Source organism: Acomys minous (assembly GCF_964271855.1).
Source record: "Acomys minous genome assembly, chromosome: 14".
In the NCBI taxonomy this organism is placed as follows: Eukaryota; Metazoa; Chordata; class Mammalia; order Rodentia; family Muridae; genus Acomys; species Acomys minous.
The window spans coordinates 21,097,985-21,122,277 of NC_140496.1; the positions used below are offsets into that span (position 1 = coordinate 21,097,985).

Sequence of the window (24,293 nt, forward strand, 5' to 3'; positions counted from 1 at the left end):
CACTCACTCCTATAATCCCAGCACTTGGGAGCTGGCAGCAAGAGGATCAGGAGTTCAGGGTCATCCTGCCTGGGTACTTGAAAACTTGTCCCAAAACAACAAAAAGACTGTAAAACTACAGCCACACTTCTAAGCCCTAGGGCATGCAGGCCATGTCACCTGACCGGAGAGCAGGCCTGATGAGCACTCCTGCCCTGTTAAGGAAAACAGAATCAAGAGGGTCTTACCAGAAGCAAGTATGACTCTTTGGATGCAAAAGAAGACTCCAGTAGCTCAAGAAGGAAAAGGATTTATTAGACAGCTCCAGGACAGGGCCAGCAGCGGCTGGGCCTAGCTCTCAGTCAGTGGAGGCAGCAATGAATGAAGGCCTGCCTGCCTGCCGTGAGCTCCTGCAAGGGCGCCCTGAAGCTCCAGGTGCAAATTGAGGAGGGTGGGATGGCTTTTCCTACGTTCCCACAGTCAGCTCACAAGTAGCCAAAGTTCAGAGTTAAGGAGTAGGAGTAGGGGCCTGGTGGCTCCCACTCCTTAACTCTTTCTAGATGTTTGTTTTCTTTATTTATAAACAAGGAGAAATCAAAGCAGCATTAATTTAGGGGAACAAAAGTTAAAAAAACAAAACAAAAAGATCAGGGCAAGGGATGTGAGCATCCAGGAGTGAAGTGTGCAGGTCCAGTGTCCTACGTGGTGAAGCATCTCTCTGCAGAGAGGCCCTTCATCCCACTAGGTTGGCAGCCAGGCAGCAGAGGGGATACTATTGACTTCAGGCCCTGCCTGGCCTCTGGTGTAGAAAGTCCCATGAAATTGCTCCAGTCAAACTCCCAATTTCATTATCAACATGAAGCTTTAACTCTCCTGTCCAAAGTCCTCAGAGAATTTCTTTACTTTCAGGAGGTCGTCTGCATTCACTGTGGGCCGGGTAGTGGCCAGAGACCGGAGCATGTCCGACTGCAAAGACAAACGTGCAGCTGCAAAGCTCTCCTGGTCCTCGCACCTCTCCTTGTTATGCGGTCCACTGACAAGAGCCCTGCCCTGAGGTGACCCCAGTGCAGACTGCAGGTCATGTCCGCACAGGCACATCTGAAAGACTCTTCACCTGGTAACTCCTCCCGTCCCATCAGTAGCTTCTGTTACTCTATTCACCCATAGTGCAGACAGCCGCCAGGAGAGAAGAGGTGCTACAAATGACAAAACTAGGAGAGGTCCAGACTGTTCAGGTAAGAGCCATGGGAAAAGATTTCCACTGGTTCCATCTGGACCAAGAAGCCAGGCCCTGGAATCAAAGTGTCTGGACTTTAAGGCCCCCAGAGTCTCGGGAAGAACCTCAGCCACACACAACCCCAAAGGCTACTCTGAAGGGCTGTGAGCCAGGACAATAGGAAGACAGTCTTAGACTCAGATCCCCAGCTTTCTGGACTTTGTTTCTCAGGGGGTCACTTACCATGCAAACCACAGGTTCTAAGAGTTTATCACCAGGGACATCCATCCAAGTCATCTCTATGGCCCCTGGGTCCCCTGGAGAGCATGGGGTCAGAAGATCATCAATCACAACACTAGGGTTGGTGCGGGAAGGGCCACAAACCTGAAAGCAAGTGGAGATTGCCGGGCTAGCGTTGCTGTCCTTGGTGGAAGTGGACATCAGGACCCAAGGATGGCCTGAAGGGGATACTGGGGTTTCTACGTCATCAAAGTGGGAGGAGGGAAAAGATCTTTAAAACAGTCTGAGGTCCTGAGAGACAGCTCACTGTGTAAAGGCACTTGCCATGCAGACCTGAGGACCTAAGTTCCACTGGGAGGCCGAGGCAGGTGGATCACTGTGAGTTTGAGGCCAGCCTGGTCTACAGAGTGAGTCCAGGACAGCCGAGGCTACAGAGAAGCCCTGTCTTAAAAAACAAACAAGCCAAAGTTCTACTTTTGGGAGCTGGAGAGAAGGCTCAGCAGTTGACACTCTCTCTGCTCTTCCAGAAGGCCCGAGTTCAATTCCCAGCAACCACATGGTGGCCCACAAACATTTGTAATGCTGTCTGATGCTCTCTACTAATATTCATGTGTACATGGAGGCAGAACATTCATATAAATAAGTCTTAAAAAAACAAAAACCAGCTGGGCACGGTGGCACACGCCTGTAATCCCAGCACTCAGGGATCTCTTGATTCGAGGCCAGCCTGGTGAGGACAGACAAGGCTACACAGAGAAACCCTGTCTCAAGAACCAAAAGAAAAACAAAAACCCAAAAGTTGTCCTTTTACCTTCAAAACACGTCCTGGGACCTGCAGACAGCCCCCACCCACCCCCTGTAGTAGGTCAAACAAGAACCGTGTGGTGGGGAGCACCTGTGGTCCCGGCACTTGAGGAAGCACGGGCGGGATATGTGAGTTCAAGTCATCTTCAACTATAGGGTGAGTTTGTGGTTGGCGTAGACCAATTGAAAAGGTCTCAAGACAAAAATGTATGTGGGCCAGTGAGATGGCCTAGCAGGGAAAGGCTTCTGTAGCCAGCCTGAAGTCCTGCGTTGGTTCTCCCCGTCCACCATATGATCTGGGAGATCCAACCCCTTAAAGTTATCCTTGGACCTCCCAGCCTGTGCTTATTGGTTGGTCTGTGTTGTGTGTGCAGAGAGGTCAAAGAGGACTGATGTGGTTTCAGGGTGCATGGACAGCATGTTTTTCTAGCTTCTGGTCTCCAGAATCTACCTGTAGTCCAAATGTTTCATCTTTCCCAGTAATGCCACCAAGACCCATCCCATAAATGTAGTTAAAGAAAAATGTGCCTCTCACTGCAGTCCCTGGCGATCAGGGAACACCCTAAGCACACCAAATCCCCAAGAATTGGCTCAGGGCACTCCAGGGTAGCTTGCCTTCTCCATACTTCTGGAGCTGCTGGTGTCTCCAAACTGCCCTGTTGGGCACTCACTACTTAAGGAAGTGTTTGGTCTGGTGCTCTGTGTATTCAGATGTGACTTCTGTGCCCTGGGATGTGGCTGCGGTCTGGACATGGGCATTGTCAGGTACTCTGAACAATGTGTAAACTTTGCTTCCCAATCGTCTCTGATTGGGTAATAAAAAAGCTGGACAGAAGAGAGGGAAGCTCCGCTTCTGTTCCTGAGCTTGGGGTCTCAGGTAGGGACCATGAGATGGGGAAGAAGAAAGAAAAAGGACATGGCCCGATCGAGCAGATGTAGCCCAGACAGGACCAGTAAGTATCAGGAAGTAACTTGGGGCATATGGCTGAGAAGTACCCAGCTTAAAAATTAGTATAAAAGACCTGCCCAGTTATTAAGCTTAAAGCTTATTAATAAATTTAATGCATCTAGGTGTGTCTTTTAAGGTGAATAGAAAAGCCCTCTGAGCTGGGTGAGGTGGCACATGCCTTTAATCCCAGCACTTGGGAAGGAGAGGCAGATGGATCGCTGTGAGTTCGAGGCCAGCCTGGTCTACAAAGTGAGTCGAGGACAGCAGGGTTATTACACAGAGAAACCCTGTCTTGAAAAACCAAAAGAAAGAAAAAAGCCACCTGAATTTATAAGTTTTCTACAATAAAGAATCAGCAGGGCTGGAGAGATGGCTCAACAGTTCAGAGCACTGTCTGCTCTTCCAGGGGCCCTGAGTTCAATTGCTGGCAACCACATTCTGCCTCACAACCATCTATGATGAGATCTGGTGCCCTCTTCTGGAGTGTAGGCGTACATGTAGATAGAGCACTGTATACATAAAATAAATCTTAAAAAAACAACCAGCATTTCTCCTATTAGTTGTTCTCAGTACTCCCTTTCCTATACCTGCAGCAGTGCAGGCACTCAGCACAGATGTGCCTGAATGAATGAATGGGCAACTCCTCCTCCCACTTGCTGTGTCCAGTGGCTTATGTGCACCCTACCCTCCAGCACGGTGCTGGCTGCCCACCTCTTTCCCAAGGCTGTAACTGCAGTTCCTGCAGGCAGCACGCGTGGTACAGCTCCAGTCCTACAGCAAAAGGGTACTTGATACCAACCCTTGGTTCACCCATGGGATGTCCTTTGAGCAGCCAGGAAGCTTGTAAAGAAACCAGGCTACCCCACCTGACTGGTGACACTGGCAGCCACTCACCTTCTTGAAGTGTGTTGCTGATTGTACTTTTCTGACTGGCTGCATGAGGGAGTCCCGCACGATGATGCTGATATCTGCTCCTGAGTAGCCTTCTGTCTTCCTGGCCAACTCATGGATGTTTGCATCTGTGAGGTTGTGAGGTGTGCTTCCCAGATGTAACCGAAACATCTGGGCACGGGCTGCTTCCTCTGGCAATGGGATATAAATTCGCTTTTCAAACCTGGAGAGATGCATGTGAAATGAGAGTTGATTGCAGAATGGGGGAGGGCAAGGGCAGCATGCATATTGAAATGAGCGATCCAAGCCCAGTACCCAGCCTGACCAAGGGCTGCTTGACATACAGACTTGGGAGGATTCCAGAGAAATAGGGGCCGACGGCTAGTTACAAACTGGCCATTGCTGGACAAAGATACCAGGTTCCTTCTAGGGGAGACTCACCTCCTCCTAATGGCTGAATCCAACACCCAGGGGATGTTTGTGGCACCAAGAACAAGAGTCCCATCATTGTTATTCCCCACTCCTGTGAAGAAGGGGAGACAAGTAACTGAAGATGCCTGCGGGAGCAGCCAGGACCCATGGGAAACTGCACATCTTGGGGTTTTCTGGGTAGAGACTTACAGCACCACCTGCTCTGGGAGGGCTGGAGAGGCCACACCACAACAGCCTCAGTCCCCTCTCTTTGATACAAGCCCATATAAGGCTGGTAGAGACAGCATCAAAAGTGCCCTCCTCCATCGTGCCCAGGGCAGCTACATAATGGAGCTCTGGGCTGGCCTTAGGCGGAAGACAGCCCTGTGGTGGCGAGGCACCGGCACATACCCTGCATCTGGACCAAGAACTCCGTCTTGATCCTTCGGGCAGCCTCACTCTCATTTTCATTCCGTGACCCGCAGAGGGAGTCCACCTCATCAATGAAGATGATGGAAGGCTTGTGCTGCCTGGCCAACTCAAACAGGTTCTTGACTAGCCTGTGAGGGTGAGAAAGGGGTCAAACCCTGGACACTCCTCCCAAACATGCCCACCCTGAGACCCACTTGTTCCATCTGATGCCTGTCTCACAGGGAAGCTGGGGGAAAAAAAAATGGCAACAGGGGAAACAGGGCAGACAAGTTCTCAAACAGTAGTGAATCTAAAACTTGCTGTGGCATCAGCCTTAAATCCTGGGAGGGGTGCCCCATTCTTGGCTCTAGACTTGAGAAGAATCCTTCCTTTTCTTTCTTTTTTTTTTTTTGAATCCTTTTCTCTGAGCCTCAGTTATAAGTCAAAAAATGGAGGTCATCTATGAGGAATAAGCTAAACCCAGGAAATGCCCCAAAGAGGACACACAACTGACTACAGGTTTGGCAGCACATGTCTTCAACCCTAACACTTAGGAGGTAGTGCTAGGAGAATCAGAAGTTCAAGGACAGCCTCTGCTACAGATGGAGTTTGTGACCAGCCCGGGGTACACGAGAATCATAAAACCAAAAAGAAAACAAAATGATACATACTTCTAATTGCCTTTTTCTCTTGATTTTTTCTTTCTTTTTTTTTAGTATACCTTGGTGTTTTGCCTGCATGTATGCCTGCATGTTTGGGGGGGGGGCGGGTGTCAGATTCCCCTGGAACTGGAGTTATAGACAGTTGTCAACTGCCATGTGGTACTGGGATTTGAACCCCGGTCCTTTGGAAGAGCACTCAGCACTCTTAACTGCTGAGCCCTCTCTCTAACCTCTTTCCTTATCTTTTTTATTTTTTTGGGACAAGGTCTTATTCTACAGAGCAGGCTGACCTTGAGCTTGTGACCCTTCCGCCTCTGTCCCGAGTGCCAGGATTATAGAGCTGCTTCAGCTTCTGCAAGTTCCCTGACGTCTGTGCATCAAGATGGCATCTCAGGAACAAAGTGCTTATTCTGACTAATATCCCTTATTATCCAACAGCAGCTGCTCTGGGAAATGGTTTCCAAGGGGCCAGGAAGCTGGACTACCAGCAGTTGCCAGGGCTGCCACGGCACAGCTGATAGCTGACTTACTTCTCACTCTCCCCCAACCACTTAGACATCAGATCCGAGGAGGACACAGAGAAGAAGGTGGAGTTGTTGGCTTCTGTTGCCACAGCTTTGGCCAGGTAGGACTTGCCTGTGCCTGGGGGCCCAAAGAGCAGTATGCCTCGCCAAGGAGTGCGCTTGCCTGCAATAAAGAAAAAGTTGACGGTAGGGCTAAAGAAGCTGACTCGGGAGACAGAATGCTTACCCCATGAGCATGAGGGCTGAAGTGCAGCTCCCCAGCACCCAGGAAAATATCAGACAAGAGAGCAGGCCTGGGCCGGGCTTGGTGGCGCACGCCTGTAATCCCAGCCCTCCAGAGACAGAGGCAGGTGGGTCACTGTGAGTTCAAGGCCAGCCTGGTCTACAAAGTGAGTCCAGGACAGCCAGGGCTACACAGAAACCCTGTTTCAAGAAGAAAAAAAAAGTGTGGAGTGGAGAGTTACCTGTCACCCCAGTGTTAGCTAGACTAGCTGAATCATTGAGTTTTGGATTCAAGGACCCCGTCTTTATAGTGGAGAGCAACTCAGGAAGAAACCTGAAAACCATCCTCTGACCTCCATACACATGTACACTACACACAGACACACAGGAACACATACATTAACACACCATGCATACACAGTCAATCAAGTCAGCTGTGGGTTGGAGAGATGGCTTGGTGGTTACTAGCACTGGATGCCAGCCTGGTGTACAAATAGAGTCCAGGACTACAAGAGAAACGCTGTCTGGAAAAAAAAAAATAAAGTGGAAGGCTTTTAGTCACCGTCAGTACAGGAAAAAAAGAAAGAAAGTTCTATAAAACTAATTTTAGGGTTTTTTTGTTTGTTTGTTTAAGACAGGGTTTCTCAGTGTAGCCTTGGCTGTCCTGGACTCACTTTGCAGACCAGGCTGGCCTCACACTAACAGCTCTGTCTGCCTCTGCCTCCCGAGTGCTGGGATTAAAGGTGTGTGCTACAGCGCCTGGCTTAGTTTTTGTGTTTTTCAAGGCAGGGTTTCTCCGTGTAGCCCTGGCTGTTGTAGAACTTGATTTGTAGATCAGGCTGTCCTTGAACTCAGAGATCCACCTGCCTCTGCCCCCCTCCGAGTGCTGGGATCAGGGGTGTGCACTGTGCTACTTGCTCACCTGTGAATAAGTGTGATCATGGGTGTGCACTGTGCTACATGCTCACCTGTGAATAAGTGTGATCATGGGTGTGCATGTGCTACATGCTCACCTGTGAATAAGTGTGATCATGGGTGTGCACTGTGCTACATGCTTACCTGTGAATAAGTGTGGGAATTTAATTGGCAAAATCACAGCTTCTTTGAGGGCCTCTTTAGCCCCCTCCAGTCCAGCCACGTCATTCCACCGGATGTTGGGCTTCTCCATCACAACAGCACCTGCAAGGAGGACCCCCAGACTGACCCATGAGCACAAGTGGACCCCAAAAAAGGACCCATGCCACAGCCCTCTTATTGCCATGGGCCTCAGGCCTCTTACCCATCAACTGTTCTTGTAATTTCTTTTTCTCTGGATTATCCCCTTCGCTGTCACTGTCACTACTAAGAAAGCAAACAGAAGATCAAGTTGGCTTTCCATTTTGGGAGCAAGGAGGCTCTGAGTGAGGTTAGCTCTGCTAATACAAACACACATGAATGTGCGTGGTCACTTGCATGTGTGTTGCCGGCTCAGCACTGCTGAGGGACAAAGCAAACAGGGCCTCCAAATGTGAGCGCCACACTCCTGCTGGAAACATCAGTGCCCTGAGCGCCACACTCCTGCTGGAGACATCAGTGCCCCTCCTTGTTTCTTCATTAAAGGAATTCAGAGAGCTGCAGCTGCCTTTTAAGGGCTGACAAGGGAAATGTGCTTTGGCAGAACGTAAAGAACGCCAGGTCAAGCTGTGCCATTGTCAGAGACCTTTCAGATGAACTCAAAAACAGAGAGCAGGCAACATGTTGTTACAACTCCAAAGAATTCAAAGGCATTTGAAAAGACATAGAGTATAACTAAATAAAATTAAAATTAACAAATTTAAGGATGGGTGTGGTGGCGCACGCCTTTAATCCCAACACTTGGGATACAGAGGCAGGTGGATCTCTGTGAGTCGGAGGGCAGCCTGAGGTACAAAGCAAGTCCAGGACAGCCAGGACTACAAGAGAAACCCTGTATCAAAAACAAGCAAAAACCAACCAAACAAACAAAGAAAATTTACTAAGTTTAAAACTACATAGTGAGCCCTTGTCTCAGAACAAAACAGAATAAAATGGCAAACGGGGATGCTCTCTCATGCCAGCTGCTTGCCAGGCATCCCTTCTTCATCCTCAGACCCTCCTGCTTACGTCTCCTGCCCCTTCCTCAATCTGTGTTTCAGACTGAGGAATCAGTGCTGTGGACTGCTTAATGAAAGCAGCTATTGGTGTTTCTGTCATGAGTAGATAGGCACCACACACGAAGGGTACAACAGAAATCCAAGGCAGCATTAGCATCAAGAATGACAGCAAGCTGGGCAAGGTGGCGCACGCCTGTAATCCCACCATTGGGGAGGCAGAGACAGGCGGGTCTCTCTGAGTTCAAGGCCAGCCTGGTCTACAAACCAAGTCCAGGACAGTCAAGGCTACACAGAGAAACCCTGTCTCGGAAAAAGAAAAGAAAAGAAAAAAGACAGCAACAGTGAAGCAGGAGCACGCAGCGGGCACTCTGGCCCCAAGCGGCTGTACTTCAACTCAGCACACTCACCCTTTGCCTTCACTCTGATTCTCTTTGACTGGCTTCTTGCCATGTTTCTCTTTGTTTCGTAAATAATCCTTCAGCTTCTCCGCTCGGTCTAGGTACTGCATGCACTTTGCTCGAATGCTCTCCTTGGCCTTGTCACTGTGTGCTTCATCTGCAAAAGCAGAAACCCAGTGCCCTCCTGAGCCCCGTGTGCCTGCCCTCCTTCCAGAGCACTGCAGCCAGGTGACCCCGTGTGCCTGCCCTCCTTCCAGAGCACTGCAGCCAGGTGACCCCGTGTGCCTGCCCTCCTTCCAGAGCACTGCAGCCAGGTGGCCCCACGTGCCTGCCCTCCTTCCAGAGCACTGCAGCCAGGTGACCCCGTGTGCCTGCCCTCCTTCCAGAGCACTGCAGCCAGGTGACCCCGTGTGCCTGCCCTCCTTCCAGAGCACTGCAGCCAGGTGACCCCGTGTGCCTGCCCTCCTTCCAGAGCACTGCAGCCAGGTGGCCCCACGTGCCTGCCCTCCTTCCAGAGCACTGCAGCCAGGTGACCCCGTGTGCCTGCCCTCCTTCCAGAGCACTGCAGCCAGGTGACCCCGTGTGCCTGCCCTCCTTCCAGAGCACTGCAGCCAGGTGACCCCGTGTGCCTGCCCTCCTTCCAGAGCACTGCAGCCAGGTGGCCCCACGTGCCTGCCCTCCTTCCAGAGCACTGCAGCCAGGTGACCCCCGTGTGCCTGCCCTCCTTCCAGAGCACTGCAGCCAGGTGACCCCGTGTGCCTGCCCTCCTTCCAGAGCACTGCAGCCAGGTGGCCCCACGTGCCTGCCCTCCTTCCAGAGCACTGCAGCCAGGTGACCCCCGTGTGCCTGCCCTCCTTCCAGAGCACTGCAGCCAGGTGACCCCCGTGTGCCTGCCCTCCTTCCAGAGCACTGCAGCCAGGTGGCCCCACGTGCCTGCCCTCCTTCCAGAGCACTGCAGCCAGGTGGCCCCACGTGCCTGCCCTCCTTCCAGAGCACTGCAGCCAGGTGACCCCACGTGCCTGCCCTCCTTCCAGAGCACTGCAGCCAGGTGACCCCGTGTGCCTACCCTCCTTCCAGAGCACTGCAGCCAGGTGACCCCCGTGTGCCTGCCCTCCTTCCAGAGCACTGCAGCCAGGTGGCCCCACGTGCCTGCCCTCCTTCCAGAGCACTGCAGCCAGGTGGCCCCACGTGCCTGCCCTCCTTCCAGAGCACTGCAGCCAGGTGACCCCACGTGCCTGCCCTCCTTCCAGAGCACTGCAGCCAGGTGACCCCCGTGTGCCTGCCCTCCTTCCAGAGCACTGCAGCCAGGTGACCCCCGTGTGCCTGCCCTCCTTCCAGAGCACTGCAGCCAGGTGGCCCCGTGTGCCTGCCCTCCTTCCAGAGCACTGCAGCCAGGTGACCCCCGTGTGCCTGCCCTCCTTCCAGAGCACTGCAGCCAGGTGACCCCCGTGTGCCTGCCCTCCTTCCAGAGCACTGCAGCCAGGTGGCCCCACGTGCCTACCCTCCTTCCAGAGCACTGCAGCCAGGTGGCCCCACGTGCCTGCCCTCCTTCCAGAGCACTGCAGCCAGGTGGCCCCACGTGCCTGCCCTCCTTCCAGAGCACTGCAGCCAGGTGACCCCACGTGCCTGCCCTCCTTCCAGAGCACTGCAGCCAGGTGGCCCCACGTGCCTGCCCTCCTTCCAGAGCACTGCAGCCAGGTGACCCCCGTGTGCCTGCCCTCCTTCCAAAGCACTGCAGCCAGGTGACCCCAAGTTACTCACATTTGATGGCGTGCAGGAAGTACTCCACAGCATGCTGGTAGAGCCGGAGTGCCTCCTCATAGTTCTTGGCTTTGTCCTCTTCTGTGGCTTTCGTCACCAGATCGATGGCTTTCTGGAAAGGCAAGGCATACGGCTCAGTGCTCCCATGGGATTCTGAGGGCCTTTGGAGTCACAAGCAGCAGGATGAGGTAAGACGAGAGTTAGTGCCAGGCCTGCGGATTTATAGGTTGCAGGCCGTTACGTTGCCCTACTTTCCTGTCACCAACTAGAAGAGCTTGAAAAGACAGCTGGCCTTCCCAGGGAGCTCGGCGGTCAGAAGCCTCCCTTCTTCCATCACGTCGCACAGCGTGGCTAATGTCTAGGGCAGCGGCTCCAAGGGCAGGCCAGCGTAACAAGTTCACATTCTATTTCACTGCCCCAAGGGAAAGATGGAGTCCCTGTTGTAGCTCAGCAAAGCCGGAAGTCACTCTTGACCCCAGTGCCAAAAAGATGCAGCCAGCTAAGAAAGCCCTTCATGAGCTTGCTAGTTTCAACCCAAAAGAAAGATGTAGCCACCTCTAGCCCGCTCTACCACGCAGGCCACCCGAGGCACAGAAGAGAAGAGTTTTCCTAACCTGCCTACAGCTGATGCCTGAGGGGAACGGCTCAGCCACATTACAAACCAGTAGCTCCAGAAATAAAAGTGCCAAAGGAGGAGACTGCTTGCTGGCTCTAAGAGCTCTGTCAGTGCTGCCTTTGAGAGTCTCAAAGGCCTGGCAGGCCCGTGCTCCCAGCTGGACTGAAGACCCTATATAGGCAATTTCAAAAACTGCAGCTTCCTCAATCCACAAAGCCTGGCGGGATTCCTCCTCCATCTGGTGTGGCACTAGCCGCCTGGCAGGCAGATCCCACTACAGACCCTCCTCTAGCCACAGCCAACAGCAACCTCCTGACCAGCGCTTGGCAGGGCCAGGGCATTTGTTTAGCCATCCTCATCTGTAAGACAGGCACACAGACAGCTCTGTAAGACTGCCAGGCTGGGGTGAGGAGACAGGCAAAGTGAGAGTGGGGCTGACTCCAACCCCTATGCCCGCCCCACAACCCCACGCCGAGGCAGTTCTTTATAAACCATGGAAACAGTACCTCATCCTGTGGCTTCTTTCCTCTACAACCAATATTCTTAGTTCTTTGGACTTCCCACTCTGACTTGTTTGGGTATGCCCCCCCTTAAATTATTTATTTTTAATTTCATGTGCATTGGTGTTTTACCTGCGTGCATGAGGGTGTTGGAACTGGAACTCCCTGGAACTGGGGTTACAGACAGTTGTGAACTGTATGTGGGTGCTGGGAACTGAACCCAGGCCCTCTGGAAGAGCAGCCAGTATTTTTAAGCACTCTCCAGTCCCAGGTCTGCCCTTTTCAAATGGAGGACAGAGGGAAGGGTCAGGGCTATTGAGATGCCGGGGTAAATCACTGGCTATGAAAACTGGAGCCCTGGTTTCGGTTCCTAGAGTCCAGGGAGGAAGACAGCTAGTTCCTGAAGAGACCATACACTCAGCTGCTCCTGAAAGTTGCCCTCTGACCCCCACGCAAATAATAAAATCAAAAATATAAGGCAGGAAAGATTGTTTAGCAGTTGTGAGCATTTGTTGCTCTTGTAGGGAACACTGGTTTAAGTGCCAGCACCTGCAAGGTGGCTCACACCTGCTTCCAGTTCTAAGGGGTCAGGTGCCCTCTTCTGGCCTCCCCTGGCACCTGGCACATAAGTGGTGCACAGACATACATGCAGGCAGAGCACCTATATTAAAGTAAGTAAAGTTAGGAGTCTGGAAGGATGATTTGGTGGCTAAAGGTACTTGCTGCTCTTTTTTGCTGTTTTAAAGCAGGGTCTCACTGTGTGGCTCTGACTGGCTTGGAACCCTGGATGTAAATGAGGCTGGCCTCTGCCTCCAGAGAGGCGCTAAGAGAAAGGCGTATGCCACTCAGTATGGCTGCGCTGCTGCTCCGGCAGAGGACCTGAGTTTGATTCCCTTGTGGTGGCTCACAACTGTCTGTAACTCCAGTTCTAAGGACCTGACACCTCCTTCTGAACTTGAGGGCACCAGGCATGCAACAAGGTGCATAAAAATTTTTTTAAATAATAAAGTGGAGGCTCAAAATAATACCTGAGGTTCCTCTGTCCCCACAGAGCAAAGCAGGCCTGTCTCATCTCTGCTAAACACTATTAGGGCACCTACTGGTACATTACATTTTTCTGGCAACCAATGCTGGCTTTCACTTGCAGGTCTTAGTTTCAAAGGAGAGAGAAAACTTTGCATAACAGGAGAGTCAGGTGACAAATTAGACTGCCAGCCTAGCCACATCTCTAGTGACAGCATGGCGCAGGGCTGAGAGAAGGGAAGGGAGTGATAAAGGTGTGTTAGAAGGGGCCTGACAGACTTCTCTGTAGAAGGCCAGTGAGCAAGTGTGTTGGGTTTTGTGTGCCCTATAATCTCTGCAGCACAAAAGCAGCCACAGACTACATACAAAGCAACGAGCTGGGATGTCATCCAATGAAACATTATTTATAGGCACCAAAATCAGAAATTCAAATTATGTCCTGAAAGCCCAGACCCCAAGTCACTTAAACAATGTAAACAACTGTCACACTAGGTGAAGCCAACCACGTCAGTCACAGAGAATCACACATTGTATAATTCTATTTAAAGAAAATTTCAGCTGGGTGGTGGTGGTGCAGACCTTTAATTCCAGCGTCTGGGGAGCAAGCCAATCTCTTGAGTTCACAGCCATCCTGGTCTACAAATTGAGTTCCTGGACAACCAAGACTACACAAAGAAACCTGTCTCAAAAACAAAACTAAACAAAACCAAAAACAAGCAAATTCCTGAGCCAGAAAGATGGCTCCTCAGTTAAAGGTGCGGGCCTGGTTTCAGGACAAAGACAATCAAGCTGGGGCTTTATGCCCAGCTCTGAAGGCAGAGAGGCAGGTAGGTATTTGTGAGTTTGAAGACAGCCTGGTCTACATAGCGAGTTCCATCCAGAGCCACATACTGAGATCCTGTCTCAAGTAAAATAAAAACCAAGCTGAAGCCAGACGGTGATGGTGGTCCCCTTTAATCTCAGCACTCAGAGAGGCAGAGGCAGGCAGATTTCTGTGAGTTCAAGGTCAGCCTGGTTTACAGTACAAGTTCCAGGACAGTCAGGGCTACACACACACCAAAACCAAACACAAACAAACAAATAAAAAAAACCCAAACCCAAAAACCAAGCTGGAGCTGGGCACGGTGGAGCACACCTTTAATCACAGCACTCAGGAAACTGAGGCAGGTGGACCACCAGGCCATTTTGGTCTACAAATCAAGTCCAGGACAGCCAGGACTACAGGAGAAAACCTGTCTCAAAAAAACAAAAACAAAACAAAACACCAAGCTGAAGCTGAGCAGTGTTGGCACATACCTTTAATCCCAGCCCTCGGAGGCAGAGACAGGTGACCACAGAGTTTGAGGACAGCCTGGACTAAAGACCAGGCTCCAGGACAGGCAGGGATACACAGAGAAACCCTGTCTCCAGAAACATAAATAAATAAATAGAAAGCAATGTGCTGACTAGCTTTCACAGTGCTAGTCTCAGGGGGGAGAAAGCATCAACCAGGTACCTACAATGCTGACCTTTCAGGTGAGCTGTGCACACTGGAGCAATAGCGGCATGAAGGCTCTGGGGTTCTCAACTAGATTTGCCTGGGACCTGACGCTTGCTCTACACAAGAGAATTCAGACCTGGTTCTGTGAACTTACTTGGTCAGAAACTCATGGTTTGGGGATCCCAGGCCCTAAGGAAGAGCCCACTTCTGTTGTTTTGTTAGATGGCTATCACTGAACTGTCTTCTAAATACTTAGGCTTATATCCACACATATAGCCTAGGCCAGAGACGCTTCTCTCCTCAGTGGCTAGTGTAAATGCAGGCACTCCTAACTGAAAATAAGTGTCTCCTGAGGGCTTGGCCCTAAGTGGGACATCTGTTTCAATCCTTGTCCCCAAAGACCAAGGAACAAAATTGGAAGAGGGGAGGAAAGAAAGATCCAGACGATGCAGGAGTGCTGTGAAATGCTGTTGTTGGGCTAACACAGCCACCGCAGCTGTGCTTACCTGCACAAGATGAACTCACCAAGACCAATCAGCATTTAAGGAGCACACCTGTCATCCCAGCACTCGGGGAGGCATGAGGCAGCTGGATTGCTGTGAGTTCGAGGGCAGCCTGGTCTACAAAGGGAGTCCGGACAGCCAAGGCTACACAGAAACTGTCTCAAGGGGGAAAAAAAAGAGCACTAACTGACTCAGTGGGTTATTGAAAAAGGAGAGGAGAGAATACAGGAGTTAGGGGATACTATGTTGGCAGTGGCTGAGGGGAGTGGGGAAGGAGTTGGAAGTGCACAGGACCAAGATGCATTGTTTACATGTATGAAATGTCAAAGACTAAAGGAAATTCCAGGAAAATAAAAATCTGCTTGCTCCCCAAGCCTGACAACCTGAGTTCAGCATCCAGGAGAGAATGGGGTCCTGAAAGTTTTCCTCTGAACTTCCCACACAGGCAGTGGAATGGGAGTGTGCCGGCACGCGCGCGCACACACACTCACACACCATACATATACAGATATACATAGTAATAACATATAAATAAAGTGTCTGAAATAGGCAACTCCACAGACAGCATATGCTACATGGGACAGAAGGCTGAGGAACAATGCTTAAAGGCCTAGAATTTCTTTGGTGATGATGCCAACCTCTAAATGCACTGAATGGTACCGTTTAAGTGGGCGAACGGTAAAGCACCAATGCCATTATCTTCACAAAACTGTTTCAAAAAAGCCAGAAAAAATACCCTTGTCTCACATTAGCTAGGCACGTGGGACCAAGCTGAATGGTTTAACCCTTAGTAATTAACTGCTTCGTTTCTACCAAATGGATGGCGGGGTCCGGCTCTGGATTCCAGCTAATTCCAAACCTCGTACTCCAATTTATTCTCACTCCTGTATTGCCACTTAGAGCAGGAATCCCACTACCACCAGGTATGTGAATGCCACTCACTCTGATGCTCTGGCTAAAGTCCCTTCCTTCATGAAGTCTCATCTGGTTCCGCCCAAGTGCTGACTTGATTTGCAAAGGCTTCCGGAGCACACGATATGCTGAACCTATATGTTACAAATGCTTTCCCCGAATTATTCAGCCTTGGGCCGTCAACGAGGGCACTGCCCATTGTACTGAGCAGGAACTCCAACGCTCCAAGATGCAAATCCTAGACACGCTAGTGAGTGGCAGGGCTGGGGTTTAAATCCAAGCCCGAGGCCTGAACGTGTTTACGATTTCTGACAGCCCTAGAATGAGCCCTTCCTTCATCCGGGCGGCGCCATCCCTGCATCACCCTGCACGATCTAGGGAATGAACGAGGAAGGGTGGCTGGCCGAGAGACCTGGGGCTCGCCGACAGGAGGCTGCCCGGGCGCGTGGCAGGAGCGAGTGAGCCGCTCCCGGTGCGACCTGCCGGTCCCCGGCGCGCTCAGGGGGGAGGCGGCGCCCGCCGCTGCGAGGCGGCAGTTCAACCCCGGCTGCGCGTAGTGGGCTCGGGCCCCGCCGGCCTGGCCTGTGCCGGGGCCCGGTGGAGACGGCCCTCGGGCTCCGAGCGCGGGAGAGGCTGCTGCTGCACGGGTAGGACGAGGCGGCCCGACACGGACCCCCAGGCCGGGCTCGGAGGAGGCCGCCGCCCGCCAGCTCCGCGGCCCGCAGGCCCAGCCGCCTTCGGCCTCCGCGGGCGCGCCGCACCCAAGTACCTGAAGGGTTGACGTTGTCATTTCATCTCCTGGGTCCGCCCCACACCCCGCGGCGCTGCTTGCGGCCTCGGTCCGGCCCGGAGGAACCGAGGTGAAGGGTCCGACGCTGGGAGCCCAGCGGGTCGGCTCTCGGCGCGGGCAGGGCTGCCGCTAGCAGTCGGAGTCCGAAGGTGAACGAGGAGCGCGGCCCAGAGCGGCCCAGCCCGAGCCAAGCGGCTGCCGCCCAGCGGCCATGCTCCGCAACTGCAGGCATCGCTCTTCCGAGAGGGGCGGGGCCCGTCGGGGGCGGAGCCTGTTGGGATACCGGTGAGGGGCTGAAGCCTAGTAAGACCTGGGTGAGGGGGTGGGGCCAAAGGGGGCGGAGCCTGGTGGGATCCGGGCGCGGGGAGGGGCGGGGCCAGCAGAGGATGACGCTATGAGTCCTGGGCGGAGTGCGGGACCTGTTAGGGCCCAGATAGGGCTGGGCAAGGGCGGGTCTTGTGAGAGAGTGAGGGGCGGGGCGAGACGAACAAGTAGACGCTGGACCCCACTTGAGTTAACATCACCAGGAAAGTAAATCTAACACCCCTAGCTGTTTTCTCGCTATTGAATAGGTTATGTTAATTAGTATTTCCCGTGTATGGCTTTTAGGGGGCAATAAATGAGCTAGTGTATACACAATGAATACCACACGGTGGGTTCAAACTCTGGTAACTGTTATGATACAATGACTCTCGAGCCAGTTTTGTGATAGTTTTTCTTATTTTTGCTTTTTTTTTTTTCCAGACAGGGTTTCTCTGTGTAGCCCTGGCTGTCCTGGAACTGAGCCCGGGCTGGCCTCAAACTCAGAGATCCACCTCTGCCTCCCAAGTGCTGGGATTAAAGGTCTGTGCCATCCATTGCCGGACTTGTACTAGTTTTCACATATTAACCTTTCTGGTCCAGCAAGATAGCTCAGCAGGTAAAAGCAGTAATGCACTTTTGTGGGGCCGACTGAAAGTTCAAGGTCAGACTGGGCTAGCCTGCGCAAGCCAGAGAGATCGTCTTAGAATAAAAAGTAAAGAGTACTGGAGAGTATTCAGCAGTGGAATGCATGCTTCACATATGTGAGGCCATGGGTGCCATCCCTGTACCATGCATACACACAGAGGTGGGGGGATGGGAGAGACTTGATATAGAGTGGGGACCACAGTACCTGATGCGGCCAAGAAGGAGGAGGGTGACAAGGAAGGCACCAATGACTTCAGCCAGAAATGTTTCCCACAGGTAATAGGGTGTTTTGTATCATCATGGCTTCTCAGCTTCCACCTGAACGCTCTGCTCTTCTAGGCGCTGAGGATGAAGACAGTCTGGCGATCGGATCCCCTGCCCACCCTCACCTGACCCTCGCCTTCCACAATAACCAGTTGGGTATCATTTTCTGCAATTGGTGACTTTGGGATTAAGGTCACCCTGTGAAAAATTCACCTGCCGGCTGCCTATGTAAACCAGTCCTAAACAAACTTCCCTGCAAACGGGCGTTTGGACCAAAACCTTCCATCCTTCCAATTAACCGTCTTTTCCAATAGCCACTTCCCTTACTGAAAGCCTCCTCTCTTCCTCTAACAGGCCTGCAGTGCAGCCAGACTCGGCTTGGCCAGCCACAGAGCTGCGAGTGGGGGTGGGGTGGGACTTTATTCGCTCTTAGGACAGTCACCAGGTGTCAAGCTCACGACACTATCTACTGGATGAAGTGACTGTTAGTGAGAGAGGTGAGATTGTGAGAGAGGTGAGGCAATACCTCAATACATCAGGTGGTCTGCAGGAGTTGAAAAAACAAGTAAAAAATTAAAGTCCGTGTATAATTAGAAAGAGGCAGTGTTACAGCTAAAGCTACTGCAAGGAAATACCACAGACTGTTTGTATGAGTGTGTGTTTTTGAAACAAGGTCTCACTATGTAGCTCCGGCGGATGGATCTGAAACTATGTAGAACAGGTTGGCCTTGAACTCATAAAGATCTCCCTGCCTCCACCTTACCCAGTGTTGGGATTAAAGGTATGTGCCAGCCATCACGGCTGGCCTGCTGTCTGCCTTCTTTTGGTTTGGCCAAGCCACTATTCTCTGGTGACTTGCTTTGCTTTCAGAGACTGCTTCCCACCTCACCTTTGGCACGTTCCGAGAAAACTCCATTCCGAGGGACAGGGCTTTCATCTCACCAGCCTCTCAGGTGACAGCCTGAACTCAGCCAGGGAGACACACTGTGTTATGGAGTTCATGTTGGAGTAGGAAGTCCCAGGGGGAAGAAAGTGAGAGAGCAGGTGCTAAGTTTATGTTTTGGGGGGCTGGCCCACATGACATATTTAGACTTGATAACTTCACATTCTTTCTTACTGTTGTAGATTTGATTCTCAGCCCCCACACTCTCTCTCTCTCTCTTTTTTTTTAGAGTTTTAAATTTATTTATTATGTATACAGTGCTCTGCCTGCACGTAGCACCTGCAGGCCAGAAGGGGGCACTAGATCTCATTATAGATAGTTATGAGCCACCATGTAGTTTCTGGGAATTGAACTCAGGACCTTTGGAAGAGCAGTGCTCTTAACCTCTCAGCCATCTCTCCAGCCCCATCAGCCCCCACACTTTCAGTAGAACAGGACTGACTTGTAAATGCACGGTTAATTCCATTCTCTTCCTTTTCCTCACAGCTTTCTGTCCTAGATTGGGTTCTGCTAGTTCTAAGAACACGACTTTTATGGTAAACCCAAGCTTGGACCAGAGAGCCTCCTCAGTTAGCCAATAAAACCAACTAAAATCAGAGGATGCAAACAGCAGTGTCCTGGGGTTCATACTGGTACACGTGCTCCTAACACTTGTTAAGGGACATCTTAGGCTTTTGCTTGTAACACCAGAGACAGGAGAATCACCACCACCAGTTTGAGGTCAACCTGATCCCCAAAGATCTTGTCTCAAAAACAAAACAAAACAAAACAAAACCCAACAGAACAGCTGAGTATGTTGGGCGGTGAGAGAGCTTGCCTAACACTGGTGAGGCCTCGGGCTGACTTCCAGCACTGTACAAAAACAACAGGTTAAGTGAAGAACAGGAAAGGGACCAAACCCAGGTTCATGAGGATGGAATGCTTTTAGCCATTATAGCTTTACTTATTGAGAATTTTATCTGTTGAGTGCTTGCTATTGATTTTTTTTTTCTTGAGAGAGTTTCTCTGTGTAGCCTTGGCTATCCTGGACTCTTTGTAGAGAACAGGCTGGCCTTGAACTCACAGAGATCTGCCTGTCTCTGCCTCCCTAGTGCTGGGATCAAAGGGTTGCGCCACCATCACCTGGCTTTTACCATTACTTTTTAAAGACAGGGTCTCACTGCGCAGCCCTAGCAGGCATGAAAGTCACTATGTAGACCAGGCTGGCCTCAAACTCAGAGACCCTACTTCTGCCTCCTAAATGCTAGGATTAAAGGTGTGCATCATCATGCGTGGCTCCAAAACTAGTTTCAAGAGTGGGGTTGCTGGGTTGGAGAGATGGCTCAGCAGTTTAAGGCATGTACTGCTCTTACAGAGGACCTGGGTTTATAGCCAGTACATACATGGTGGCTCCCAACCATCTGTAACCAAACCCCTCCCCTCCCCCCAAAAGCAATGCACTTCTTCACCAACTGTGCCTCTGCTTCTGTATCCACCTTCCCTGCTCCCGAAACTTCAGATCCCAAGAGGCATCTGTGGTGTCCTGGTTGAGTGTGGAGTGGACAGTGGAGTAGTGGCTTCATTGGCCGAAGTACTAATTATAGTAAGCAAATCTGGCGGCTACTCTTGTCAATGTGACTACGTCTGGAATTAACTAAAACCCAAATGGCTAGGCATACCTGTGAGAGTTACCTTTTCTTTCCACCCCAACCCCTCCAAGACAGGGTTTCTCTGTGTAGCCCTGGCTGTCCTAGAACTCACTCAGTAGACCAGGTTGGCCTCAACCTCAAGAGATCTACCTGTTTCTGCCTCCAACTACCACTACCAATGGGATTTTAATTTTTTTCAAAGCATTTCTTGTGGGGTGTGGGTGTGTGCATGTGTGTACAACTTCTGGGAGTCATTCTTTCTGTCATGCGGGATTCCAGGGGCTGAACTCAAGTCAGCACTGAAGGTCCCTGCTGAGCCTCTCACTGGCCCACACACCTGTGATTAGGGAGCGACTGAGGAACTGTCCAAGATGAAGACTGATGAGATATGACCACCGAAGGCACCACATGGCACCATCTGCATGGGCTGGATAAGGATGTTAGTTCTGTGCCCATGTTGGTTTCCTGACAAGGAGGGTCAGACGGTGTCCACCCAAAGTGCCTTGTATTGCAAGACAGACACTCCTGAGGGAATTTAAGGGTAACAGAGTGTCTGCCAAAACAGACACATCAAGGCAATGTAGAAAATGCTAATAATTAGGAAAGGTGTTGGAAGGGGAGATCAAAGGTTTTTGAAATATATTATTAGGCAGGTCACACTGGCTGAGGCTGGCCTCAAACTTTCAACAGCTCTCTAGCCTCACCCTCCCAAATGTTGGGGTTACAGCCACCATATCATTTCTCTAATTTTTTTTGAAATTTTCCTGTAAGTCTGAAACTATGTCCATGTTTTTTTAAAAAAAAGAGACAATGTCTAAAAGCAATTTTTTATTTACAATATAAAGGTTACAAAGGCATATATACTTATATATATATAATACCCTTAAGTTACAATTTTTCATTGTAATATACAATGCTATATGTTGATGTGCAACCCAAGGGAAGTGTTGTCTAAGCATCTATATTAATTGCATATACATAAAGCTTTTGTAAAAATTAAGAACACATATTGTTCTGTTTTATGCCATGGGTCTTTGATTTGGTAGCCAGAAAACTTGGGACAATTTAAATAAGCCTTGAATAGAGGTTTTATTTAAATAAAGGATTCCAAAAAAAAAGAAAAAAAACCCCCAAACAACCAATTGGTAGTTGTTGTTGTTGTTTCAGTTTCATATACCTAGACTGGCTTGGCATTCACTATGTAACTGCTGATAACTTCCTACCGCCCACCTTCCAAATGAGTGCTGGGTTTACAGATGTGGCCGCCACACCTGGTTTTATATGGTGCTGTGGATAGAACGCAGGGCTTCCAGTATTCAAGGCAAGTATCCTTTCAACTGAGCTACAACACCAGCCACCCTTAAGCTAGCTTTCCAAGTCTTTACACTCAACAAAAACGAGTAGTGTGGGAAATAATATACACACGTGGGCATTATCAGAGTGTGCACAGGAGAAATAATAGGTTATACTCTGTTAGACTTCAGAGCTGGCACCAAAAAGGAAAGAGACTGTTTGGGCACTGAGGTCTCATGCTGAACTCACCCAACAGACTGTGACCGTAACACTAGCATCCCATTCTGAAGGAGGAGGCCTGAACCCAATGCCTAGGATATGATGTAATTGAGGATCCCAGAGACTATGATTGTGCAAACCTGAACTCTTCTCTCCCCAGTCCTACTAATTCCGAAAAGGCATCAGCAAAAAGATGGAACAAATGTCCACTCTTTAGCAGGACGAGGCAGAAAAAAAGCATTTCTTCCTTCCTGAAGGACTGCACGTGCAGCAATACCATGTGCTGGTTTTGATTGTCACAGGGCAGGTTTAAAGAGCAAGACACTGAAGGCATGACCTGATTTTCCTGTGTGACTCCAGTACACTTGAAAATCAGTGAAAGAGCTGGGCGTGGTGGCGCATGCCTGTAATCTCATCACTTGGGAGGCAGTGGCAGGTAGATCTTTGTGAGTTCAAGGCCAGCCTGGGTATTTGGTCTGCATGTACATCTGCACACCAGAAAAGGGCATTGGATCCCATGGGACTACTAATATAGATGGCTGGGATTGAACTCAGGACCTTTGGAAACGGAGCCAAGTGCTCCAACTGCTGAGCCATCTCTTCAGCTCTGTAATCTTGCTAATTTTTAATACAATTTTGTTGCTTATTAATGGAGAAACAGTTCAGCTATGATGTCCATAGGGACCTTTAGAAACTAAGACGTGCCAGGCATGGTGGTGCTAATCCTAGCACTGGGGAGGCAGAGGCAGGTGGATCTCTGTGAGTTTGAGGCCAGCCTGGTCTATAGAGTGATTCCAGGACAGCCAAGGATACACAGAGAAACCTTGTCTTGAAAAACAAAACCAAAAAACCAAAAACCAAAAAACAAAACAACAAAAAACATAACAAAAAAGCATGATGAAAACTCTGGCTTCCTTAAATGCGCTTGGCTGATCTTTCCATGGAACCGGGTCAGAGCCTGATCATGCCTTCAAACAATCAGTTTGCTGGATCAAGGTAAATACAATAATGGATTCTGGGAAAACATACTTAGTGGCTGCTGAAAATAAGCAAATAAGAGAACCGGCTGCTTTTTCGGAGGACCTGGGTCCTGTTTCCAGCACCCACATGGCAGCCCGCAAACATCTGTAACTCCTGTTTCAGGGATCTGGTTCTTTCTTTTGGCCTCTGCAAGCATTCCACAAATGCAGCACACATACCTTCAGGTAAAACACCTACATACATAAAAGCAAAGTAGCTAATAAAGAGAGTATGGGCAACAAAGGACTATAAGTTAATTGAATCCAAGAAGTGTTTCCCTACCACATGCATTTAATTTCTTGTGGGTGGATGCTCTAGCATGAGAGAGGTCAGAGGACAACTTTTGGGAGTCAGTTCTCTCCTACCATGTGTACCCTGGGCACTGAGTTCAGGTTGTCAGCCCTATAACAAATGCCTTTACCTGCTGAGGCAGCTTGCTGGCCCATGAAGTTCCTTTCTGATCCTTCAGCAAGCTTGATGCAGAGGCTTACATTACAAAATGCTTATTGAAAGAAATATAGGGATAAACCATGAATTAGCCTCACAGACCTTTTGCGTATCTACAGCCTTCCATTGTTTCAGAAGGATGGGCAGAGTCACTGGGCCCTGAGAGCATAGCTGCTACCGGGATGAACACTGTCATGTTAATGGCATGGAGGGAAAGTCAGTGCAAGGCTGAGAAAAGTGCAGAGAACTCAAGAGCTTTGAAGCCCAACCAGGATTCCCAATGTTACAAAGAAGGAATGAAATATCTATTACAATGTGCTCCATCCCCACCCTCAAAGGGTTTTTTCTGTATTACTGCCTTGGCTTATAGGCCAGACTGGCCTTGAACTCAAGCCCGACTTTGTGATTGTTTTTTGGGTTTTTTGGTTTTTGTTTTTTGAGACAGGGTTTCTCTGTGTAGCCTTGGCTATCCTAGACTTACTCTGTAGACCAGGCAGGCCTCAAAATCACAGAGATCCACCTGCCTCTGCCTCCTGAGTGATAGCATTAAAGGTGTGCGCCACCAGAACCTGGCCCTAACATGGTGTATTATAACCCTCTCTGACTTCAGTTCCAAGGGATCTGACGTCCTCTTCTGGCTTTGTCAGGCACCAGGTGTGCATATGATACATATGTTGGCAAATATTCATATACAGAAAATAAACATAAGTAAGCCTTAGAAAATGCTTTTATCCAGTCACCCAAAGTGGGATGGAAAAATAGAGGTGGCAAGAAATTAAACTCAACTTTACATTTTGAAGTTGGTGCACAGCTATGATCCTGGGCACTTAGTTGGAGGCAGGAGGATCAACAATTTGAGGCCGGCCTAGGTTATATAAGAGTATGTCTAGCCGGGGAGGCCAGCCTGGTCTATAAAGTGAGTTCAGGACAGCCAAGGCCACACAGAGAAACCTTGTCTCAAAAAACCAAAAGAGTATGCCTAAAAACCAAGAAGAAAACCTCAAGTTTTTACTCTGAAATCAAAGCAGCAGGAATATCTGAATGTACAAGTGGTACTGGCTGTGTGCTTAGCATGCCGAGGGCCTCGAGTCAATGCCAACGCCTGTGTTAAGAAGAAAGAGCTCCTTT

At 50.2% G+C, this 24,293-nt stretch overlaps 1 protein-coding gene and 1 long non-coding RNA gene across 3 annotated transcripts; one reads left to right on the top strand and one right to left on the bottom strand.

Annotated features, from left to right (window-relative positions):
• Window positions 1-273: 273 nt before the first annotated feature.
• VPS4A (vacuolar protein sorting 4 homolog A) lies at window positions 274-16,542 on the bottom strand. Its single transcript, XM_084756964.1, has 11 exons — window positions 16,383-16,542; window positions 10,580-10,691; window positions 8,828-8,975; window positions 7,589-7,650; window positions 7,369-7,488; window positions 6,094-6,250; window positions 4,902-5,050; window positions 4,521-4,602; window positions 4,083-4,302; window positions 1,439-1,579; window positions 274-945 (listed from the first exon to the last, which is right to left on the bottom strand). The coding sequence occupies exons 1-11, from the start codon at window positions 16,401-16,403 to the stop codon at window positions 844-846; spliced, it is 1,314 nt and encodes a 437-aa protein (XP_084613090.1). The 5' UTR covers window positions 16,404-16,542; the 3' UTR covers window positions 274-843.
• Window positions 16,543-16,570: 28 nt separating this feature from the next.
• Window positions 16,571-21,315, top strand: LOC311583411. 2 transcript variants are annotated; one of them, XR_014774491.1, is made up of 2 exons: window positions 16,571-16,688; window positions 17,628-21,315. It is a non-coding gene; the product is annotated as an uncharacterized lncRNA (long non-coding RNA). The 2 variants fall into 2 exon arrangements; XR_014774492.1 differs by having other exon boundaries at window positions 16,606-16,688; window positions 17,691-21,315.
• The last annotated feature ends 2,978 nt before the right edge of the window (window positions 21,316-24,293 follow it).

What these genes read in the sequence shown, in the direction of transcription:
- VPS4A (XM_084756964.1), bottom strand. Translation starts at nt 16,403, where the DNA reads ATGACAACGTCAACCCTTCAG. An exon ending in TGACAACGTCAACCCTTCAG is followed by an intron (nt 10,692 to 16,382) that starts GTACTTGGGTGC and finishes TTGCCTTTCCAG; the next exon opens with AAAGCCATCGATCTGGTGAC. An exon ending in ATTACAAGAACAGTTGATGG is followed by an intron (nt 7,489 to 7,588) that starts GTAAGAGGCCTG and finishes TCCTCCTTGCAG; the next exon opens with GTGCTGTTGTGATGGAGAAG.